The sequence below is a fragment of the Protopterus annectens genome, chromosome 8.part0 (genome assembly GCF_019279795.1).
Source record: "Protopterus annectens isolate FY-2018-M chromosome 8.part0, PAN1.0, whole genome shotgun sequence".
Taxonomy (NCBI): domain Eukaryota; kingdom Metazoa; phylum Chordata; order Ceratodontiformes; family Protopteridae; genus Protopterus; species Protopterus annectens.
In genome coordinates this window covers 1,511,905,982-1,511,927,189 of record NC_056741.1, presented here as the reverse complement: position 1 = coordinate 1,511,927,189, position 21,208 = coordinate 1,511,905,982, and the positions used below count along the sequence as shown (strand labels likewise).

The window sequence follows — 21,208 nt, the reverse complement described above, 5'->3', positions numbered from 1 at the left end:
TAAAACAAACTAGCAATTCTACAGTACTTATGTTGCAAAGTATAAGCAAAATAAAGATAAATATCATCCAAGGGGAGGAGCAACCATTTAGACTCCAAAACCGTAGTTAATAATGGGGGGAAGCAAGGCTTCTGACTGGAACAGCAACTGCTGAAAGCTACAAAAATTCAAGTTATGTATTCACCATAACTATGCATCTGTGTTGTCCATTTTCATTCTTCCTTAACATATGGGTTCCGGATCCGACTCAGCTGCATTCCACAGGCTTACGGATCTAACTCTCAAGCGCCTCCCTTTACCCATAATGACCAGTCAGCCCACAATACCTCAGATCAAGTTTTTTGCCTTACAGATTCTAAGATATAATAGGAACAAAGAAATCATTGTAAAGCTAGGGCTCAAACCTGGAACAATAGGTTCCAAAAGTCCATCTGGTCAATGCAGAAGATGACAGGAAGGGGGAAAAGAGGGAGAGAAGTTGAGGAAGAATGAAAATGGACAACACTGATGCATAGTTATAAGTACATAACTTTGATACCTGACAATGTCCTTTTCATTCTTCCTCAACATATAGTCAGAGTCCCCAGCTGTGTGAATCTTGGATGTCCCGCATGGAAGGATACCCAGGAGAACTCTCAAACCAAAAGCAGCTCTGCTTCTAGAAATCAAGTAATTCAATAAAGGTATGGCATTAGACCAGGTAGGTGCTGTGCAAATATCAAGTAAAGTTCTAGACCAGAAGGCAGAACTGGCCATGGATCTAGCTGAATGAGCTTTACATGATTTTGGTAGGAAGTGACCTTACTGGGAATATACAAAGGAAATGCAATTAGTTATCCGTTCGGCCAAATTCAGTTTAGAAACTGGAGAGCCCCGCCTGTTTGGTGAGGAACAGACAGACCAGAAATCTTATGTCCTGTGTAAATAGAAACATAGTTACCTAGGTAAATCTAAAAGGTGTAGCATGTATTCTTCCTTATTTGAAAGACTATGGAAGAAGACTGGTAAATAAAATGTTTGACTGCTGTTCAATTCAGAGGCTACTTTTGGTAAGAATGATGGATTGTTCGTAAAGTAACTCTAGCTTTGAGAAAAATAATATGATAGTATTTGAATGATAAAGCCTTGAGTTTGGAAATTATCCTTGCAGAAGTAATAGCAACGAAAAAAGCGGTTTTCCAAGACAGAAATTTTAAATCAGTATTTGCTAAAGGTTTAACCCCTGAAGTACTACTGTAAAATCCAAGGGTGGCAATGGAAAATTTACTGGAGGTCTGAGTAAGAAGGTGCCCTTTAGGAAAGCCTTGCACAACTTGGAAGAAGCAAACAAGAAGCTTTGTTTCCTTAATGAAATTTGATATGGCTGCTAACTGCACTTTGATTGTGGAAAATCTAGGACTGCCTTGAAAAAGAGAAGCTAAAACCTCCAGTAATGAAGAAACAGGGGAAGCAAAAGGGTCAGTGTTGTTTTTAATGGCCCAAATTGAGAATCTTTTCCATTTACTCTTGTAGGAGAATCTTTCTGGGAAGACAAAAGTATATGACAACCTGGGGAGTGAAACCTGGGCTGTCTAGCTATTAATGGAACTGGAGAAACTATGCGGTTAGTTTGAGACCTGAAATACCGGGATGCTTCATCTCCTAGGGATGTGATAGGAGATCTGGACTGGGGTATAACATCCGGAGGAGGATAGCAAAGATGTGACCAAAGGAAGCGGAACCACATCGGGCGAGGCCAAAAAGGAGCAATGAGGATGACTGAGCTCTTCAACTGACTGGCTTTCTGTAATAATCTTGGAATGAGAGGTACAGGGGATAAGCATAAACGAGACTGGAGGGCCAAACATGGACTAGAACGCATCTCTTGATGTTGACTCTTGGGAGGGAATCAGGGCAAAACAGCTGGTGCACTTGTTATTGTGGGGATCTGCAAAGAGACTGCAGCAAGGCTGGCCCTATCAACTAAAAATATTCCCACCACTGATTGAGACACCACTCATGAGGCATCAGAGCGAACCTGCTGAGTTTGTCCACTAGTATGGTGGATTTCCGGGGAATATGCATTGTCACTAGAAAGTGGTTTCAGGAGATTGCCCACTGTCACAATCTCATAGTTTCTCAACAAAGTGGATGAGATCAGGTTCCCCCTTGTTTGCTGATGTACCAGCCTAAGGACATGTCGGTTTGAAATGCAATAGTCCTCAGCCACGAGAAGATCTTAAAATGCTTGCAATGCCAATAGGACTGCTCTCATCTCTGGGACACTGAAGTGCAATTTAGTCTCTTAAGGGAATCGCATTCCTTGGACTGTCCTTCCCAAGAAATGCTCCTCACCCCAGTTGCGAGGTGTTTGTGGTCACTGTGGCCATTGGGGGAGACAGAACAAAAGGGGGACCTATGTGTATGTCGTTCAACTGGATCCACGAATGAAGACAGTTTCTGCATACCCGAGTAAGTCTGACTGGGAAGGACAGAGGGTGTTGCAGAATAGACCACTATACAGCTAAGTCCATTGTTGAACAGTCAAACAGTAATGTACTAAAGGAATTAAGACTGTATTAGTTGCTGCCATCAAACCTAGACCCGAGGGATAAATCTGTCTAGAGGAGTAGGGTGAGCATGAATTTGCTGAACCTGGAACTTAACTGTAGCTTTACAATAAGCATGCAGAGAAGCAATCCGATTTATTGTGTAACTGTGCACCAATGAACTCCAGGCTCTGTATCAGCCGTAGTTTGGATTTGGAGAAATTGACTATAATGCCTTGTGTCTGACAAAGTTGGAGCAAATAGTCCCTGGGCTGTTCTAGGAGATGCCTGGTTGGGGCAGTGCAGAGCCTGCCGTCTAGATAAGGAAACACTCAATCCCCACAGGCTTAGGTGAGCTGCTATCACTGCCACACACTTGGTAAATACCCTGGGGGCTGTGGTGAGTCAAAGTGCAGGGCTCTGAACTGACAGCGACTGGCTCTGAACAGAAAGTACAGTTATCTTCAGGAATGTGTGTTCATTTTGACATGATAGTATGTGTCCCGAAGATCTACTAAGCGCATCCAATCATCCTTGTGTAAAAATGGTAGAATGGACTGAATTGTGACCATTGGGACTTTGATTTCCTCACATACTGGTTCAGGCTGCAAAACTGGTCTAAGGTCCCCTGTCTTTTTTGGCACTAAAAAGAACCTAGATTAAGTTCAGAATCCTTTTTGGTCTAGCAGGACCTCCTGGACGACGTCTGTCCAGTAGCTTCAGAGTTTTCTGAGGTGCAGCTTATCTCTGACTGGGTGGGACATCGGGAAGTTTTCTTCTTTTCATTGGGGGTATTCGGAAAAATGGTATGAAATAACATCTAGATATTATTTTTAGAACCCAAGAATCTTTTGTTATAGTAGCCCAGGTATCTGGATGCAAGGACAAGTGCCCCCCAACTGCCTCCAGAGGTGAGAATTCAGGCAGCCCTTCAGGAGCACTGAAAGGGTCTATCTGGAAAGGAATCTCAGAAACCGTGATTTAGTAGGCCTCCTCTGCTGCAAGGAGAGTTTCTACCATTGAAATCCCTCTTCTGCCTCTAAAGTTGTCCCCGCGTGATTCCTGGAAAGATCCCTAGGATTTATGGAACCAAATTTTCTTGCCTACTCTGACTCTGGGAAAAGGATCACTGATGGGTAGAAAAGCGAATCACTATGGCAGACAGGGTCTTGTCTTCCTGTTCACTGCAGTAGATCATTTCTTAAACAAAAGGCTCAACACACTGGAAATGGATAACAGAGTGGCCAGTTGTGAGGATGATCTTTTACAGTCCTCAACAGACAAGGACTCTGAGATTTGGAGAACTCCTTGGTCAAATTCCTCTGCAGTCTTGTAAAGTGCATCAAATAATTCAGGAACCTCCAGGCAAAGGTTGCTGAAGTAAATATTCACTGTCCCTCACCCTCAATTGTACATTAGGGGGATGGACAGAGGAGCTCTGCTGTGCTACCTCCTTTTTGAGGATGCCACCACAACCATAACATCAACATGGACTCCTTTGCTCCTGTGAGGTTTAACTTCTGATGGTGCCAAAATCTTATCTGGATGACATATGATTGGTTCACAGATTCTGGTTCCTTCCATGCCCAGTAAGAGACTAGTTCGATGAGCTCATCATCCGGGGGAGTCACCCAAGGCATTGATGGGCCAGTAACAAATGCTTCCAGAAATACGGACTCCTCTGGGGAAGGATTATTTGAAGGCCAACTGCCTTTTTGCTTAAGGCTCTCTAAAATGTCTCTGAATGAGACATCATCAGGTGGTGATCTGGGGGAACCTCTCCTTTGTCATAGTCAGTATCCACTGTAAGAGATTCCGAAGGGGAATCTACATGCCTCCTTTTGCATGTTCTCTTACAGGAACCTCTTCAGCAGGATACTCTGGGGAGGTATCTGAAGGCACAGAAAGTTCCTCCAAGGGAATTGTCTGGATGCCAGTTGGCACTGGCTGTCCCTGTGGAATAGGTCTGATGAGATCAGAACTCAGACCTGCTTGGGGAATGGTTGCGCTATGCAAAGGAGTTAGTGACCAGGTCTCTTGGATGACAGAACACCCTCTCTCCTCTACCTCAAAAGCAGACAGACTGGGAGAAGGAGTGGCCAGTCGCACTTGAGCATAAACTTCCAAGGTAGACAAGACCTGACTCTGTCTCAAACAGTTTCTTCTGGAGATAGCCAGACCACAGTTATCTAGCGCAGAGGCTTGGGTGCAAGGATGGCTCTGACAGCAATGGAATAGATCCCAGACTCCTGGATCAGACAGTGATGCTTCCTATCGAAGGCTTATCCTGATCTGAGAAAACAGGAGCAGAATCGGTCAAGGAAACTGTAAAAGATGTAACCCTTTTCAGTTCCGACACAGATTCTCTAGGCACTTTTGGATCCTATGGCAGCGCTGAAACCAAAGGCCGGATCAGAGAAGGTGATACAATTATATGGAAAGTGTTACAGAGGCCCATGGATCCGATGGGAGCTGGAGCTGGTAAACCCCCCATCTGAATCTGAGCAGAGTAACATCCTCATCATCCTATCCACTTTGTCCTCGGAAAGACTCCTGGAAGACCTGACAGATGAGGCACTGGACTGAGGCCTAGTATGTTTCCTCAGAGTCATTTGCATAACATGGAATGGAGCCTAGGAGAAACTGGATCAATAACAAACTTGGGTGAATGAGTTCTAGGAGTATTAGACATAAAAGAAGTCAGATCTATGGGTTTCGGATCTGACGGCTGTGTAGGAGAGAGTTGCCTGAAATAGATATTGGATCTGAGGGAATGGGATTCTAAGTTTTCCACTTCAGATCCGAGGAAGTAGGATTTGAAGATCTTCAAATTTTATGAAGAGGCTCGAAAGTAGCAGAAGTTGAAGGAGTCTTCAGAGATCTAGCAGGAGAACATTTTCGAAGTTCTAACAGTTTTGTCATTTTGTTAGGGGTTGGGCCATGGAGGAGGAGGAACTAGGCAATAATCCTTTGAGAACTAGCTTATTTCTCCTATTTGAAACTGCCATTGAATTAAAAGTAGCACAAATAGCAAAATTTGTTTCAAGGTACATCATAATTCGGGATTTTGTGCCCACAGGAAGTGCATTTCTTAAATGCTACTGACTTCTCAGCCATTTTGTTTTATTGATATAGCCAGAAAAACTACCATCAATGGTAGAGGTAGATACCCTAAGGAGGGATAAGAAAGGAAGAGGAATTAAAGAAAGCAGTACCAGCAATGGTAAACTACAAGATTACCTCACAAAGGAAGAAAAGAGCTAAAGGATAGAAACTTCCGAAAAACTAACTAGATAAAAAGAGGGAGGATTTAGAATGTTAAATATAAGGATCTTTAGAGAAATAAAAACACTCACAAATGCTCGAATCACTGAATAAAGTGCTCCGAGAGAAGATCCGCGTCTATGCAAGATGGCAGAAAATGAGACCTGAGGTATTGTGTGCCGACTAGGGCATTATGGGTAAAGGGAGGAGCTCAAGAAAAGGCTCTATAAGTCTGTGGAATGCAGCCGAGTTGGATCCAAAACCCATATGCTGAGAAATAATAAAAAGGACAACATAAGAAACAGGGTAATGTGCCAAGACAAAGTCTGAATGGAGACAGCATAGCAGATAATGGCTATTAAGTGCCAAGGCAAAACATAAGTAAAATAATTACCTCCATCCATGTAAGAGCAGGCCCACAATTAATTTTGTTATCTGCAATAGCAGATAGCCGGGACAAATAGGCCATCAGCATCTGGGTAATAACCTATGGAAAACATAAAACTCAACATTAGTAATCAATTTCAGTGTTATACTAACATATTTCATTAGCAACAGTCCACATTTAAGTCTACTTAGTGTGACAGCTCACATCAGTGCTACTACACAAGAAGGATTCTGCAACATCCATTACCAATTCTGCCAAATCACAGATGTTTTTAAGTAACAAGCCTTTTTAGTGCTACTGCAATGCATGCATTTTTCCCTAACACTCTCAGTGCTATTATACCGAATGTTCATTACTTAGTAATAGGCTCAAAGTGCAACCTTAATATTAACAGTGACTTCAGAAAAAGATTTTATCAGCAGTAACCAAATGCTGGTGGAAGGACACGTAGCTGTTAGAGAATGTTGCTGCTATTAGTACATAAATTAGGAATTACTTTCTCATGTAGCCGATCCTACTGATTACTTTTACAAGCACAGACTAGTATCAGCAGATACAAGCCTACTTTATGGATGTCCACACACGTATCAGAGCACTCTGAATTACTTGGTTCATCCTGTCTTACACACTTCACTCATTCCAAAAATTACACCAAGCTAAGACTTAGGGCCTGACTTGTTCTCTGTGTAAGTGACCATTTACACCGAGAACAGGCTAAAAGCAGGTGTTTTGGAATCTAGTCCCTGGTGTAAGCCTGTTTATAGATGGGCCTTACACTAAAGTAAGCCACTTACACTGAGAGGAAGTCTTTCAGAATCAAGGCAGACTTACAACTGAGAGCAACTCTTTTGGAATCCGGCACTTGGGTACCAACCTGTTACTACCTAGCACTCCATTAGAAAACACCACTGACAATGTTACAAATAATCAAGATAAAGCAGCATATACTGACAAATCATCTATAAGATACAATAGTTCATGACTACTACTTTCTACAAAGCAGATGAAGCCCTGCAATTCTCAGTAGGGTCACCTCCCAACTCCAGGTGAAAAATTAAGATCTAGAAATCTTACTTTACTTTTTGCATGCAGATGTTGCAATGGCATTCTTAAAATATTCTGAAAGATGGTGTACATTTATGATGCTGCTTGAGGCTGGATGATTTCCTGGGGATTCCTGCTTGAATCTAAATGAAAGATACTTGATAATTGTGTTAAAAGGTGTTAATTTCATGGGCTTCTTGGCAAAAAAAAAAAAAAAGAAATGTGTCATTCAGTGATTAGCTATGAGGGATATGAACCTTGTACTGGAAAAGAAATACTTTTAAGGAGCAGCATATTTCTGAGGTTGATTTGAGTCACCACGATGTTCACCAAAGGCAAACTAATATAAACGGAGTTGTATAATTTGTTGGCAACATGAAAAGCCTCGAACTTGCCACGGTTTAGGATGGCAAATGCCTGCATGGCCAAAAGGATATGATGGAACCAGTTAAAACAGAAAATGGTAGTTATTCAAAAGAAGGCAGGTAGTTAAAAGACTAGATGATAAAGCATGGAAACCTAATGTAATGTTACACGGTACTTTCTGGGAAGACAAAAGTAGCATGTTTGACTATGTGAGAAGGAAAACTGTGGAACCGATTACTTTTTCTGAAGATACCCTGGGAAATGCATTGGCAAAATACCTGCCACTGCCTGACAGGATGATCACAGATGGAAAACTTAGATCAATCTTTGGTGAGTCTTCAACTTATGAGAAACACCAAGTGTTGAGGACAGTGTGGCAACAACACAAAGGTGGAATGGTGTCAATGCAGCAAGATTATTCAGTGACTTTAAAGAACCACTCTTGATCTGCTGAAGTGATGAATGTAAACGTAAAGGAATTGAAAAGTACTGGTGCATGGTAATTCTTGATAAGGTGACAGTAAATAAAACACCTACCTGAGAAAGTGATTCGGGTTCAGTTTGTGGAAATGGGACAGTATATGACTGAAATGAAAGACAATATTTCCAGGGAACTGGAAGTTTAGTAGGAAAAATCACGTTGCATAAAGACTGCCTTGCTTTCAATAGCGACATCTGATACAAGATGACTGGACATAGTGAGAATGTTGACATCAGGTGACAGTTTTAGGGACATAACTGATAAACTGTTTAAACATCTTTATTAAATGTTCACATTTTAAACAATTGCATAAGTTCTCACTGACAAAAAAAAACATAGTAACATTTTTCATTTTCTTCATGTATTACACATTTTCTTCATTCATTTATGCCAGCATTATATAAATTGCTCAGTTCCTACATCTCACTCCTCCTAAACATTATTCTGAATGCATTGTTCCAACAAATTCCATTTATTTCTATGTAATGTGTGCTTTCCCTTTTCTTAAGCTCCTGCATTCAGTTCTTGTATCTTCTTTACACCATTCAGTACTTCAACTACAGTTAGTTTAGATTTTGATTTCCTCTTTCTAGCAACTGCCTTTTTGGCAGCCAAAAGCATTAAGCTTTGTAAGGCCTTACTATGTTTGGGCAATTCAGATAATATATATCCTAGCTCAAATGAATAATTTCTTGGTTATAACAATTTGCTTCCAAATTTTTCTGAGAAAGTACTCTGTAGGGACATTTTATGAACCAATCGATTAGATAAAAAAAATGTTTCCAATTACCTTTCCCACCAGAGAACTCGCAAGCATTGGCTATCTACCTGAGGAAAAAAAAATCCCCAAAATATTACTGGGGTATAAAATAGATATGCAAACTATTCCAAGCAAAATATACTAAACCTTCTGGACTTTCTGAACAGTTGCAGATGTATTTCCATGGTTCCCCTCTAAACTACTTTATAATTCTCACTTCCCACTCTTATGATTTCCTCTTATTCATTCTTACAGTTATCATGCAATATTCTTACAACTTACCAAGTATGCCTTTTTTTTACCAGCGGCTTATGTTCTAGGCTCAACTAAAAGCTCTACAGAACTGGGATTTTGCTAGCACTTCCCATTCCTGTCTTTTCCCCTATACTCTTATCAGTTCCTGGTAGGGAAGACTAGTCTCTAACCTGCAGTCCAAACTTCTGCTTGGCCTCATCCTACTCTATTACCTTTCCCTCTCCAGTTGTATGTTCCCAATACATGGGCTCATTTGCTAATGTACTCCAATAAAGTCTAGCCCCTTCTTCTATATTTTGCACCCCTACTTGCAGTCATCCCCATTAGTAAAACCTCCTTTTCCCAGTTCAGTGTTGGCTTAATTCTTAAAATACTTTCTGCTAGTTTATTAATTTTGTATTCTGAATGGTTGTTTCTCTCCTTAAAGACCTGCATCCACAATTCCACTCTCCTTATTTCTTGACCTCCCATTTCATCATCCTATTCCACTTTTGATTTATAACCTTCTGCGTTTGTTATATACATAGGATCATAGGAAGTTACAAGGCTATTGGCCTTGAGGCCCTTATAAGCCTAGCCAAAAGATTAGCCCATGTTTAGACAAGTCAGCACCCAATGCCCCTGTCCAGCAGGAACACAGGTGGAATTCCAGGGGTGTATTTTCTGTTTCCCATTCAGTTATCCAGGTTGTGCTTAAAAGGGGGTAAAGAGGCAATCTGTTTGACGTGAAGAGGGAGTCTATTCCACAGATGGGTGAGTCTCTGAGACACAAATTTGTCCTGCTAACAAGTTCTGTTGATGTCACGGACCAGGTTGAGGCCGCGCGTGCGGGTTACTCAAGTGGAGCTCGAGTTGCAGATATGCAGCAGTCCCATCAAGGCAGGCTCCGAGATCACCTTGTATGCCAGATAGAGGTCACCTCTGAGGTGTCTGTATGAAACTGAGTAGAGGGATATGGCTTTTAGCCTGTGTATGGTAGATGTTTGAGGCTCTAGATTCTCCTGGAGAGGAACCTCTGCGGTCTCTCCATCTGCTGCATTTGCTTAGCGAGGTACATGCTGAAAGGGGCGTTGTACTCAATAACGGATCTTATAAGGGAAGAAAACAAGGACGTTATGACCTTCTTGTCCCTGGATGAGACACCCTTACTTATGAGGTGGGTCATGCAGAAGGCTTTCCGTACAATGGAAGCAACATGGTAGTCAAAAGTCAGGTTGCTATCAACCTGGGTGCCCAAATCCCTCATGACTGATTGCATGCTTAGGACGTTATTTATGTGACAATTTTTGGGGATATCACTCTTCCCAAAGGGCGGCCACGGTGGTGCAGTGGTTAGCATTGCCGCCTCACAGCAAGAGGTTCTCTGGTTCGATCCTCGGCTGGGGTGCCTTCTGTGCGGAGTCTGCATGTCCTCCCTGTGGTTGCGTGGGTTTCCTCCGGGTGCTCCGGTTTCCTCCCACATCCCAAAGACATGCTGCAGGTGGATTGGATACTCTAAATTGGCCCTAGGTGTGCGTGTGAGTGTGCCTTCTGTGAAAGGTTGGGCGCCGGGCTGGCAACTCGACACTGTAAAACTCCACTGCCAATCAATGTGCGGACAAGGTGATCCGCTGTGGCGACCCCTAACCGGGAAAAGCCGAAAGAAGAAGAAGACTCTTCCCAAAGGGGATGAGGATGCATTTTTTTGGTGTTCAGCTTGAGGTCATGTTTCTGCCACCAGTCCTTTGTTTGGGTGAGACCCTCCTGGAGGATGTCCACATCACTAGGGGAACTGATGACAGCACCCAGCTTGCAGTTATCTGCAAACTTGGTCAGCCATAGCCCACTGGTTTTGGTCTGCACCTCAGAAAAGTATATCCCAAATAACAAAGGCTCCAAGACCAAACACTGGGGTACACCGATTGTTACGAGTCTACTGCTTGAGGTGGCTTCCCCTATTTTGACTAGGTGGGTTCCATCAGTGAGCCAGTTTGCTACCCATTTGGTAACATAAAGATTGATGCCGAGTTGAGAAAGTGTATCTATTACGGCAGAGTAGGAAATAGTGTCGAAGTATTTGGCCAGGTCAAGATAGGCAGTGTGTACAGTCTTCCCCTCGTCCATGGCTTTGGTGACAGTCTCAAAGTGGTCGACCAAATTTAACAGACATGACCTCCCCTTGAAGCCAAACTGTGTGGGATAGAGTGTTTGGAGGTTACCAATGTCCTTGTTAATGAGGTCCATGATAATCCATTCCATGGTCTTGCAGATCAGGCTAGTTAGGCTGATGGGAATATAATTTATCAGATTGGTGGACGCTCCACCTTTGTGCAAAGGGATGACAGTGGCTGCCCCCCACTCAGCTGGGATGAAGATGGTACTCAGGCTTTGTCAGAACAGGGCGCCTAATGGTGCTGCAAGTTCCTGCCTAAGTTCACAAAGGATGCAGCCTAGAATGTTATTGGGTCCCATGGAGGCTGTATTTTTTGCCTTTAAGAGAGCAGTGATGACTTGTTCCCTTGATACAACGGGAAGAGGGCAAGTACTGGGGATGTCCGGATTTACTGATTGGGGTTGGGGGGCGGGGGGCAGAGGAGTGAAGTTTTCACTGAATCTGTCAGCTGGCAAGTTTGCTATATCTACAGCAATATGGTCTTGAAGCGTGGTCTGGAGGATTTCACTAGTGCTCTTATTTGCTTGTTCAGGCTAAGGAGACATTGCTTCCAATTGGTCACCTGCTCCTTCTTGGTCTTGAACAGCAATTGTTTCCTTTTGTTACAGAGTTTATTTATTGCAGATGTCCACCAGACAGGTTTACTCTTCCTTGCGGAGGATGATTTAGTCCCGTCTCATGACATTAATTGCAGAACTTTGAAGTATTCCTTCAAAACAGGTAAAAAACACCTTTTTCTATGGAAAGAATAAATTTATATCACTTAATTCTTGCCCTTCTTCCCCTCCTACATAAATTCCTTCAATCTTCCACAACTTCTCCTCTGACTGATAAAAACATGCCTGACCTCTATATAAAACTAAAGGGACTAAAAACATTTTCACTACTTGTGTCTTACTATCCAAATCTATAAGCTTCCACGTTTCTCAATCTTTGCATTATCTTTTGTTTAGTCTCTTCCCATATATCCTTAGCTGCCACAATGGGCTCCATTTTAATCACTACACCTAAATACTTAATTTTGGTCATGTCCCCAAAAATATAGGTACTGCTAAACCAGTACATGTGTGAATACTCCAATGACCTCAAAAAAATCCAACCAAATCTGCTAAAGCCTCTCTGGATTTACCGCTACAGCCTTTGTTTCATCATCAAGACCTAAAGCAGTATTAAAATGCTCCACACCACCAAAAAGCCTTTTCAGGATTTAGCAACTGCAAATTATCTGCAAATAAAGCTATTCTGTTTTTGATTGCCATATCATTTATATCTCTCAAATTGTGAATCCATTATTTTCTTAGAAGAGGTTGTAAAACTAAAGCAAGTAAAGGGAAGAGAGGATATCCTGCTTGTTTCCCCTATTCAAAAACACCTTGTCAAACAGAATCCATCCCATCCTAATTCTTGCCTATCCTCCTAACTAACCCTCTCTCTCTCAGGAAAAAGCACATATGACCATTGTTTTACTCGTAAAAAACCCAGCAAAATCAGCTGGATGCATTCTCTGCATTAAGACCCACCAAAAACAGAGGCATTTTCTTACACTCTGCTTCTGTTTGGATAATCATTTTGTTAATCCTTCTCAAATATTTGCCTTCTCTCCACAAAACCACTTTTAAAAGACCTTTATTAAAATATCACTTAAGACGCAGTCACACATACATAGTCGAACATACATTAATAGAAAGAAAATATCAGCATATATTCCATTTAGACACATTATATATTACTCATTTTCTTTTAGTCCAACACTACATAAATATTCCTGCCTTCCCTTTAACCCTCACACCTCCTGAGCATTATTCTGCATGTACTGTTCCCACATCTTGCATTTATTTCCATGTAATAGTACACACACATGCAGAATAATGCTTAGAAGGTGTAGCTTAAGGGAAGGCAGGAATGGTGTTATTTATGTACTGTTGGACTGAAAGACAGTTGTAAAGAAAACATCTCCTCCGCTCTGTTCTCCTCACATTCCTTCCTACCCCCCCTTTTCTCCAAATCTTTTCTTTGTTAACCCCCTCAAAAAGACTATGACAGTCACCTACTTCTCTTCAAGCTCCTTCACCTCCTCACTTATGGAAACATGCCCCACACTACCTGCAACTGCTTTTTAATTAATATCCTCACAGTTTATTACTTATAAAAGTAAATGCCTTCAAATGTACAACTGTCCACTGAGGATAATCCTAACTGCATTCTTTTTTCATTTTCTGTCAGCTTTTGTCACTACCCACATTAATACTTACTATTTTTATCCTATTGTTTCCTTTGCAGATTTATCTTACTTGTACTATAATGGAATACTTTAGCGTATATATCTTTATTGTGTTCTACTTCAATACTGTAATTTTTATTGTACATTTTACTGTGGAGCTTTTCTCTCCAGGCCTCTGCTGAAAAAGGGCACTAGCTCAGTTGCACTATCCCGGTCAACAAATGTCAAATAAATAATGTAATTTGCTCCTTTGCACTATTCAACATTTCAAGTAACAGTTGCTATACATTTTGATTTACATTTCCTAATTGCTTTTTTTGACAACCAACAGAATTAAACGTAATGCCTTACTATGTCTGGGCAATTCAGTTCCTCTGTCCCAGCTCAAAATAATTATTTCCTTATTTACAGCCAATTGCTCTCACAATATTTCTGAGAGTACTCTGCAGGGATTTTTTTTTTAATCTGCCAAACTCAAAACCCCCAAAACATGCTCCCCAGTTACTTCTTTCTTTCCCATCACACCTCCAACATTTGCCGTCTACCAGAGGAAAAATTCCTTGAAGTCTGCTTAGTATATATACATAAAAAGAAAACTTGGCATATACTTCCAAGCAAAAATCCCAAATCTTCTAGATTTTGTTGCATACTTGGGAGCCATACCTCCCATTGCTCCTATGTAAATTAGTTTTCTCGTCTCTCTTGACAATCTTTTCAACTCACATGATTCTAATAATTATCATGAAATATTTTAAAGGCCTTAATAATTATCCTCTTTTTAACACCAGCGTCTGTTCTAGATTTGACTAAAAATTCTACCAGAACAGGTGATGTTAAGTTGTCTATCTCGCCTTCATTCTTGCTGGATGGGTTCGGAGCCGACCTCGGCTCCGACTCGGCCATTCTAAAAGCTCGAGAGTTGGTTCCACCGGCTCGAGGCTCCCCTTATATCCCACAATGCTAGGCGTGAGTTACCCCAGATCTCGTTTGCCGCTACAGCGATCAAGGTGTGTTTTCTACCGGCTCCAGGTTAGTGAAAGTTAGACTAGTTTAAATTCTTTAGACTTAAGCTAGCTTAATGTATTTTTCTTTCCCCTTAGTGTAGTGGATATTATCCCTTCTACTTTTATCCAGCCCCCTTTCTTTCTAAAGAACTTATAGTTCTTTCCCAAAGGCCTTCGGGCCCTTCCTCCCTTCCTTAGGGTGTGTATGTGTTTGATTAGGGAGTTTTAATTTCACTTACCCTTTAGTTTAAATAATTCCTTTTAAACCCCTATCAGTGTAATCTGTGTGTGTGTGTTTTCTGTGTGTGATTACACTTCGGTTCCTTGAGTATGTCCAAGGATTCAAAGGTCTCAGGCTTCAAGAAGTGTGACTCATGCTGTCAGAAAATGTCTCTGACAGACGGTCACACTTCTTGTGTGTATTGCCTGGGACCTTTACACCTGCAGGACTCTTGTGCTGTATGCCATGGCTTCAGCCCTAGAGTCCTGCAGGAGAGAAAAAACAAACTCATTTTAAGGGGTTTGATTAAGCCTGAAGGTTCCCTTTCTGTGTCATCGGGGAAACCTTCTAACTTCCAAGACCTCGGCTCCAGCTTCAGAGTCGAGGCCTAAGGCTTCGAAGCCTACTGCTTCATCGGCTCCGGCTGGAGCCGATGAGTCTTTGACTGCAGTATCTGTGGTTCCCTCGGCTCCGGCCGGAGGCGAGGCATTAGAGATTCCTGGGTCGGCTCCGATCAGACCATCGGAGCCGACATCTAGAAAGAGATCGAGGTCACCGTCCCTTGGCTCCGTTTATTCGGCTCCAGCGTCTCCCCTGCTGTCTGAACGGAGCCACAGATCTCACTCCTCCAGGTCATCGAGGCTCTCAGATCACGACCTCCAGAGGGTAGTGAGTAGACTTTTGAAGTCCGAGGCACTGGCCCAAATGCTACAGAGTCCGACTCATCAGTTGATGCCTCAGCTTGTTCCTATAAATATTCCTCCTCCGACTCCTTTGAGCTCGGAGCCGGGGCGTCTCGGGACCGAGACTGTGGTAGCGTCGGAGCCGATACAATTGTCTTCGGCTCCGTCGTCGGCTCCGATTTCTTCTTTTGAAGAATCTCGGCGCCGGGCTTCCCTCGTCGGCTCCGAGGGGGTGAGTGGCATCGGACCCTTGTCCGACCCCCCTCTCCCTCTCGGTGCTTCGGCGCTGGTGAGTTCGGCTCCGACATCGGCCTCGGAGCCATCTCTGTCAGTGCCGAGGGAGGTTCTCAGCTTCTCGGAGCGGGGACCTCTGGCGCTGCCGGACAGGGGTGCGTTCGAGGTCATGCGGAGTGTGTTGGAACCTTGTTCGACTCCACAGTCGGCTCCGTCCGCCCCTCCCTCTTCGGTGCCTTTGGTTATGTCGACTCACTCCCTCATCCCAGACCGCAGAGAGCCAGCTCCTCAAGAATCCCCTGTGGGGATCTCATCCTCTTCCGAGGCCTCCCCTGAATTGGCAGGGGAGCCCCCTAGGAAGAGAAAGTGTAAGAGGAAGCACATAGACTCACCTGAGTCTGTCACCTCTGACACAGATTTAGAGGATTCCGAGGGTTCCCCACGTTCCCCTTCTGAAGATGTCTCTTTCGCAGACATTCTAGAGATCCTGAAACAGAGGGGAAATTGGCCAGCCCTTAACCCTTCGGAGGATGAATCTGTGTATCTTGAGGCGTTTGGCTCTCGCCCTTCCACCTCCTGGGTGTCCCCCCCCCTTTGATCTCCTCATGCAGGTGGTGGCAAAGAAGGCCTGGACGGCTCCTGATTCAGTGGACCCTACCCCCAGGAGACCTTCCAAATTTATAACAGCACCAACTGACAAGCAATTTCTCACAAAAGGTGTTTCTGTGGATGCTATGGTGGTAGTTGCTGCCAACAAGAAGGAACTAGCTGATCCTTCAGTGCCTGTTCATCCTCCTAACAAAGAATCTAGGTCTATGGACAGGTACGGGAAGCGGATGTTCTCGTCAGCGACCTTTGCTATGGGTTCGTTGAACTACCTATGCCATTTTACTCGTCTTCAAAGAGACTTGATCAAAGAAGCGAGTGACATGTTGAAGGATCCTACGGCTGCGGGTTTTCAAGACAAGATGAACACTCAGCTGGCTACCCTGAACTCCATAGCTAACTCCTCCATGCGCCTCCTTTCTTATGCGGCTGATGGAGCGAGCAGGGCCGCAGGGACAGGTGTGGCCTTACGCAGGCATGCCTGGATGCGGCTATGCAACTTTGGACCCCTTTAAAACGCGTCATTCACTAATTCCCGTTTGATGGATCATCTCTTTTGGTCCTCAAGTGAAAGAAACCTTGACTAGGTGCGAGACGGATGGCAAGACTCTTTCTGCCGTCGGAGTCTGTTTTTCTACTCCTTCTAGGCCTTACCCCAAAGGCCAGAAAAGTGGAAAAATGTGGTTCCACAAACAATCTCAAGGGACTTCGCCTGACGCACAGAGTCGGTTCCCCGCCAGAGGCAGAGGGGGGAACAACAATGGTAGACGTCGCCCTAGAGGCAGGGGGGTCCGCAGAACCAGGGCAATCGAGAAACCTTCTCTGATAAGCCCTTTCAGCATCCCTGAGGTGTTGCCCGACTGCCCACCTTCGGAGGCAGTCGGGGGAAGATTGTCACTGTACCCAGAAGCCTGGCTATCCCTGACTCAAGACAAATGGGTACAGTCCATCATTTCCGAAGGCTATTCCATTCCCTTCGTTCGCATTCCAAACCAATCAAAAAAATCCCTTCCAGATGTTCCACCACTCAAAGGGATCTTGCAGCTTTGGAAATTTCAAAGCTGCTTGCATAAAGAGCAATTCAGCCAGTTCCAGCAGACCAGCAAGGATCCGGAATCTACTCCAGGCTCTTTTTTGTTACAAGGAAAACCAGGGACTGGAGACCAATTTTGGATCTCAGTATCTTGAACAAGTCAGTCAAGAAAACAAGATTTCGGATGGTCACGCTGCAGTCCATCCTTCCCCTATTGGGAAAGGGAAACTGGATGTGCTCAATAGACCTTCAGGATCCGTGCTATCACATAAAATGAACAGACGCTCCAGAAGATTCCTCCGCTTCAGGCTGGGAACCAGTCTTTTTCAATTCAGGGCCCTGCCCTTTGGTCTCACCACTGCCCCCCAGGTGTTTACCAAATGCATGGCAGTGGTAGCTTCTCACCTGAGACGTCAAGGATTCCAGGTGTTTCCATATTTGGACGACTGGCTCCTCACAGCTCCCACCAAGCATCTTCTTCTAATGGCCAGGGACTACACCTTTCGCATTTGTCAAAATTTAGGCATTTCAATAAATTGCGAAAAGTCTGTTTTGTTGCCTTGTCGTACTATTACCTTCATAGGCGCAAATCTAGACACAGTCAACATGTCTGCGAGACTAACAGATCAGAGAATAACAGACATACACAAACTGGTCTCGCTCCTCTTCAGCGGCAACAGAATCGAAGCCAGGTTAGTTCTGAAAGTGTTGGGGATTATGGCGGCTGCCATACCTCTGCTTCCATTAGCCAGATTTCACATGAGAATCCTTCAATGGATGCTCTTCACGCAATGGTCATACCAGAAACTTCCGATGTCCCACACCATTATGATTACGCAAACATGCAGAAATCATCTTCTGTGGTGGATGTCTTCCCCTCAGCTCTTATTGGGAAGACCCTTTGTTCCTTCACCTCCGGTTGCTACTCTGACAACGGACGCCTCCCTGATCGGGTGGGGGGGGGCATTATCAGGGCAGAACTGTCCAGGGCACATGGCAACCAGACGAATGCCACTTGCACATAAATGTTCTAGAGATGAGAGCAGTGCTTTTAGCGTTGCAAGCCCTTCAAGACTCTCTTCCCTTGGGAACGATAGCAATCCAGACGGACAATATGTCTGTAGTGTGGTATATCAACAAACAAGGCGGAACCAGGTCCTACCCCTGTGTCGAGAAGCACTCAGACTGTGGCAATGGGCGATTTCTTCTCAGCGGTTTCTGATAGCAACGCACATCCCCGGGAAGTCCAATCAAATCGCGGACAAGTTGAGCAGAGCTATCCTCATGCCTCACGAGTGGTCTCTGAAAGACTCTGTTGTGAGAGAAATTTTCTCAAGTGGGGTCAGCCTTGCTGCGACCTTTTTGCTACTCCCCAAAACAGCAAGTGCAGAGATTATTTCACCCTATTCCTTTACCAGGCCAGCCCAGCAGAGACGCTCTAGTCCAAGTTTGGTCCCGGGGACTTCTGTATGCATTTCCTCCCTTCCCACTAATCTCTCAAGTGATACAGAAAGCTATCGCTCAGAAGGCCTCGTTGATCCTCATTGCTCCTTACTGGCCTCGACAGGTTTGGTTCCCCTTTCTACATCATTTTCTGTTGAGCGACCTTGGCATCTGGACCTAGTTCCAGATCTTTTGATCCATCAGTCGGGTCAGTTTCATCGCTCCCTTCCCTCTCTGAACCTCACTGCTTGGTTCCTCCAATTCCAACCTTAGCCAGGCTTCCTCAAATATCTCACTCTGTTCGAGATATTTTGATAGCTTCCCATAAATCTTCCACTCGAAAGATTTATTTGAGTAAGTGGAAACGTTTCGCCTATTGGGCTCAAGGAAGGGACATAGATCCTTTCACTGCTTCCATCCAAATGGTCCTTGATTTTCTAGCTGAACTCTTCCATGCAGGTTCATCTCCTTCTACTCTTAAAGTTCAATTGGCAGCTATTTCTAACTTTCATGTGGGCATTTCAGAGTCTGCCATAATGTCCCACAAGCTTTGTGGGCATTTCAGAGTCTGCCATAATGTCCCACAAGCTTTGCAAAGCCTTTTTGAAGGGAGTTTTTCTACTCAGACCTCCTATAAGAAATCCTCCTCCTCCTTGGGACCTAAATTTAGTTCTTAGTTCTTTGATTCTTTCCCCTTTCGAACCTGCAGCCTCCTGTTCTTTAAAATTGCTATCATGGAAGACACTCTTTCTGGTAGCTATTACTTCAGCTAGAAGAGTTTCAGAACTTCATGCACTCAGCTGTCGACCTCCTTATCTGTTGTTCCATAAGGACAGGGTATCTTCTGAACCAACCCGTCTTTTTACCTAAGATAGCTTCAAGGTCTAACCTAAATCAAAGCATTGACCTCCTGTGTTTTCCCAGAATATTCTAACAGGTCTGAACAAAAATTGCATTGGCTACATGTTCATCGTCAGTTAAGGTACTATTTGGATAGAACCAAACAATTCAGAAAATCTGACCAGCTGTTTGTCTCTTATGCAGAAGGCAGAAAGGGACTTTCAGTTTCAAAGGTATCATTATCTAGATGGCTAACATCTCTGATTTCCCTTGTTTATGAAATTAGACACCAAAAGCTGCCTAACAAACCTAAAGCCCATTCTACCAGAGCTTTGGCTACTTCTATAGCCTTCCAAGACAGACTGCCTATTGACACCATTTGTGCAGCGGCTACTTGGGCTACTCCTCACACTTTCATTTCTCATTATAAGTTGGATTTAGCTTCTAGGCAAAGAGCTAACTTTGGTTCCACTGTTCTCAAGAGTCTGTTCCATTAGGCCACCCGGGACAAGGTGCTAGGGACGGTCCCATCCAGCAAGAATGAAGGCGAGATAGACAACTTAACATATAGAAGTTATGTTCTTACCATAACGTTCCATGTTAGTTGTCTTCTTCTCGCCTTCTTCTTGCCCCCTCCTTCCCCTGGCCTGGACAGACCTAGAGGAGTTTTGATTGTGACCTCTCTTTCTACCACCTCTTTACTTTAGGTATATGCTGCTGTGCATATTTTCCTGGATCAGGATGTAGGTCACCCTTCTCTTCTCCCTGGTTTATAGAGGTGGACTTTGTTTATAGTTATTCTGTTACTATTATAAGCTGGGCCTAGCTTACAAACGAGATCTGAGGTAACTCACGCCTAGCATTGTGGGATATAAGGGGAGCCTCGAGCCGGTGGAACCAACTCTCGAGCTTTTAGAGTGGCTGAGTCGGAGCCGAGGTCGGCTCCGAACCCATCCAGCAAGAAGAAGGCGAGAAGAAGACAACTAACATGGAACGTTATGGTAAGAACATAACTTCTATTTTCACCTGGGACTCCCCTACTCCTTTCCTTCTGCCTCCATTCTGATATCAGTCCCTTATAGGAAAGGTAGTCTCTAACTTGCAGTCTGAACTTCTTCCTGGCTTCATCCCACTCTATTATGTTTCCCTCTCTAGTTATTTGCTCCCAATACCTTGGTTCCTTTGCTAGTTTTCCCCAGTAAATTCCAACCCCCTCTTGTCCATTTTCTATACCGCAACTTCCAGTCATCCTTATTGGCAAATCTCCTTTCTCCACTCATGTGTTGGTTTAGTTCTTAGAATACTTTACGCAACTTTATGAACATACTCTGTATAGCAGTTACTATTCTCCTTAAAGATCTGCATCCAAAATTCCACTCTCCCCTTATTTCTGCCCCTCACTTCATTCCTTTCCACTAAGAATTGTAACTTTCTGCTTGTATTTGAGCCTTAACTATGCAGATCTAAAACATCCCTTAAATTCAGATAATCCAAAACCATCTTAGTCTACTGTGAGGATCAACTTATCCCAGTCATGTCTTGCCCTCTTTCTCTCTCATATAAATTACTTCAACTCTTTATTACAGTACAAAGCTTTTCCTCCGGTTGGCAATATGCCTGACCTGTATATAAAGCTAAAAACATTTTCATTGTTTCTATCTTACTATCCATAAACAAGAGCTTCCA

The 21,208-nt window shown here is 43.6% G+C and overlaps 1 protein-coding gene across 1 annotated transcript in view; it reads right to left on the bottom strand.

Moving 5' to 3' along the window:
• The window catches only part of ARHGAP32 (Rho GTPase activating protein 32), a 3,207,216-nt gene that overhangs the window by 1,332,783 nt on the left and 1,853,225 nt on the right, over nucleotides 1-21,208 (bottom strand). Inside the window, exon 10 of the mRNA XM_044081098.1 lies at nucleotides 6,187-6,279. Within this exon, the coding sequence (XP_043937033.1) occupies nucleotides 6,187-6,279 (93 nt within the window). The remainder of the gene's footprint in view (nucleotides 1-6,186; nucleotides 6,280-21,208) is intronic.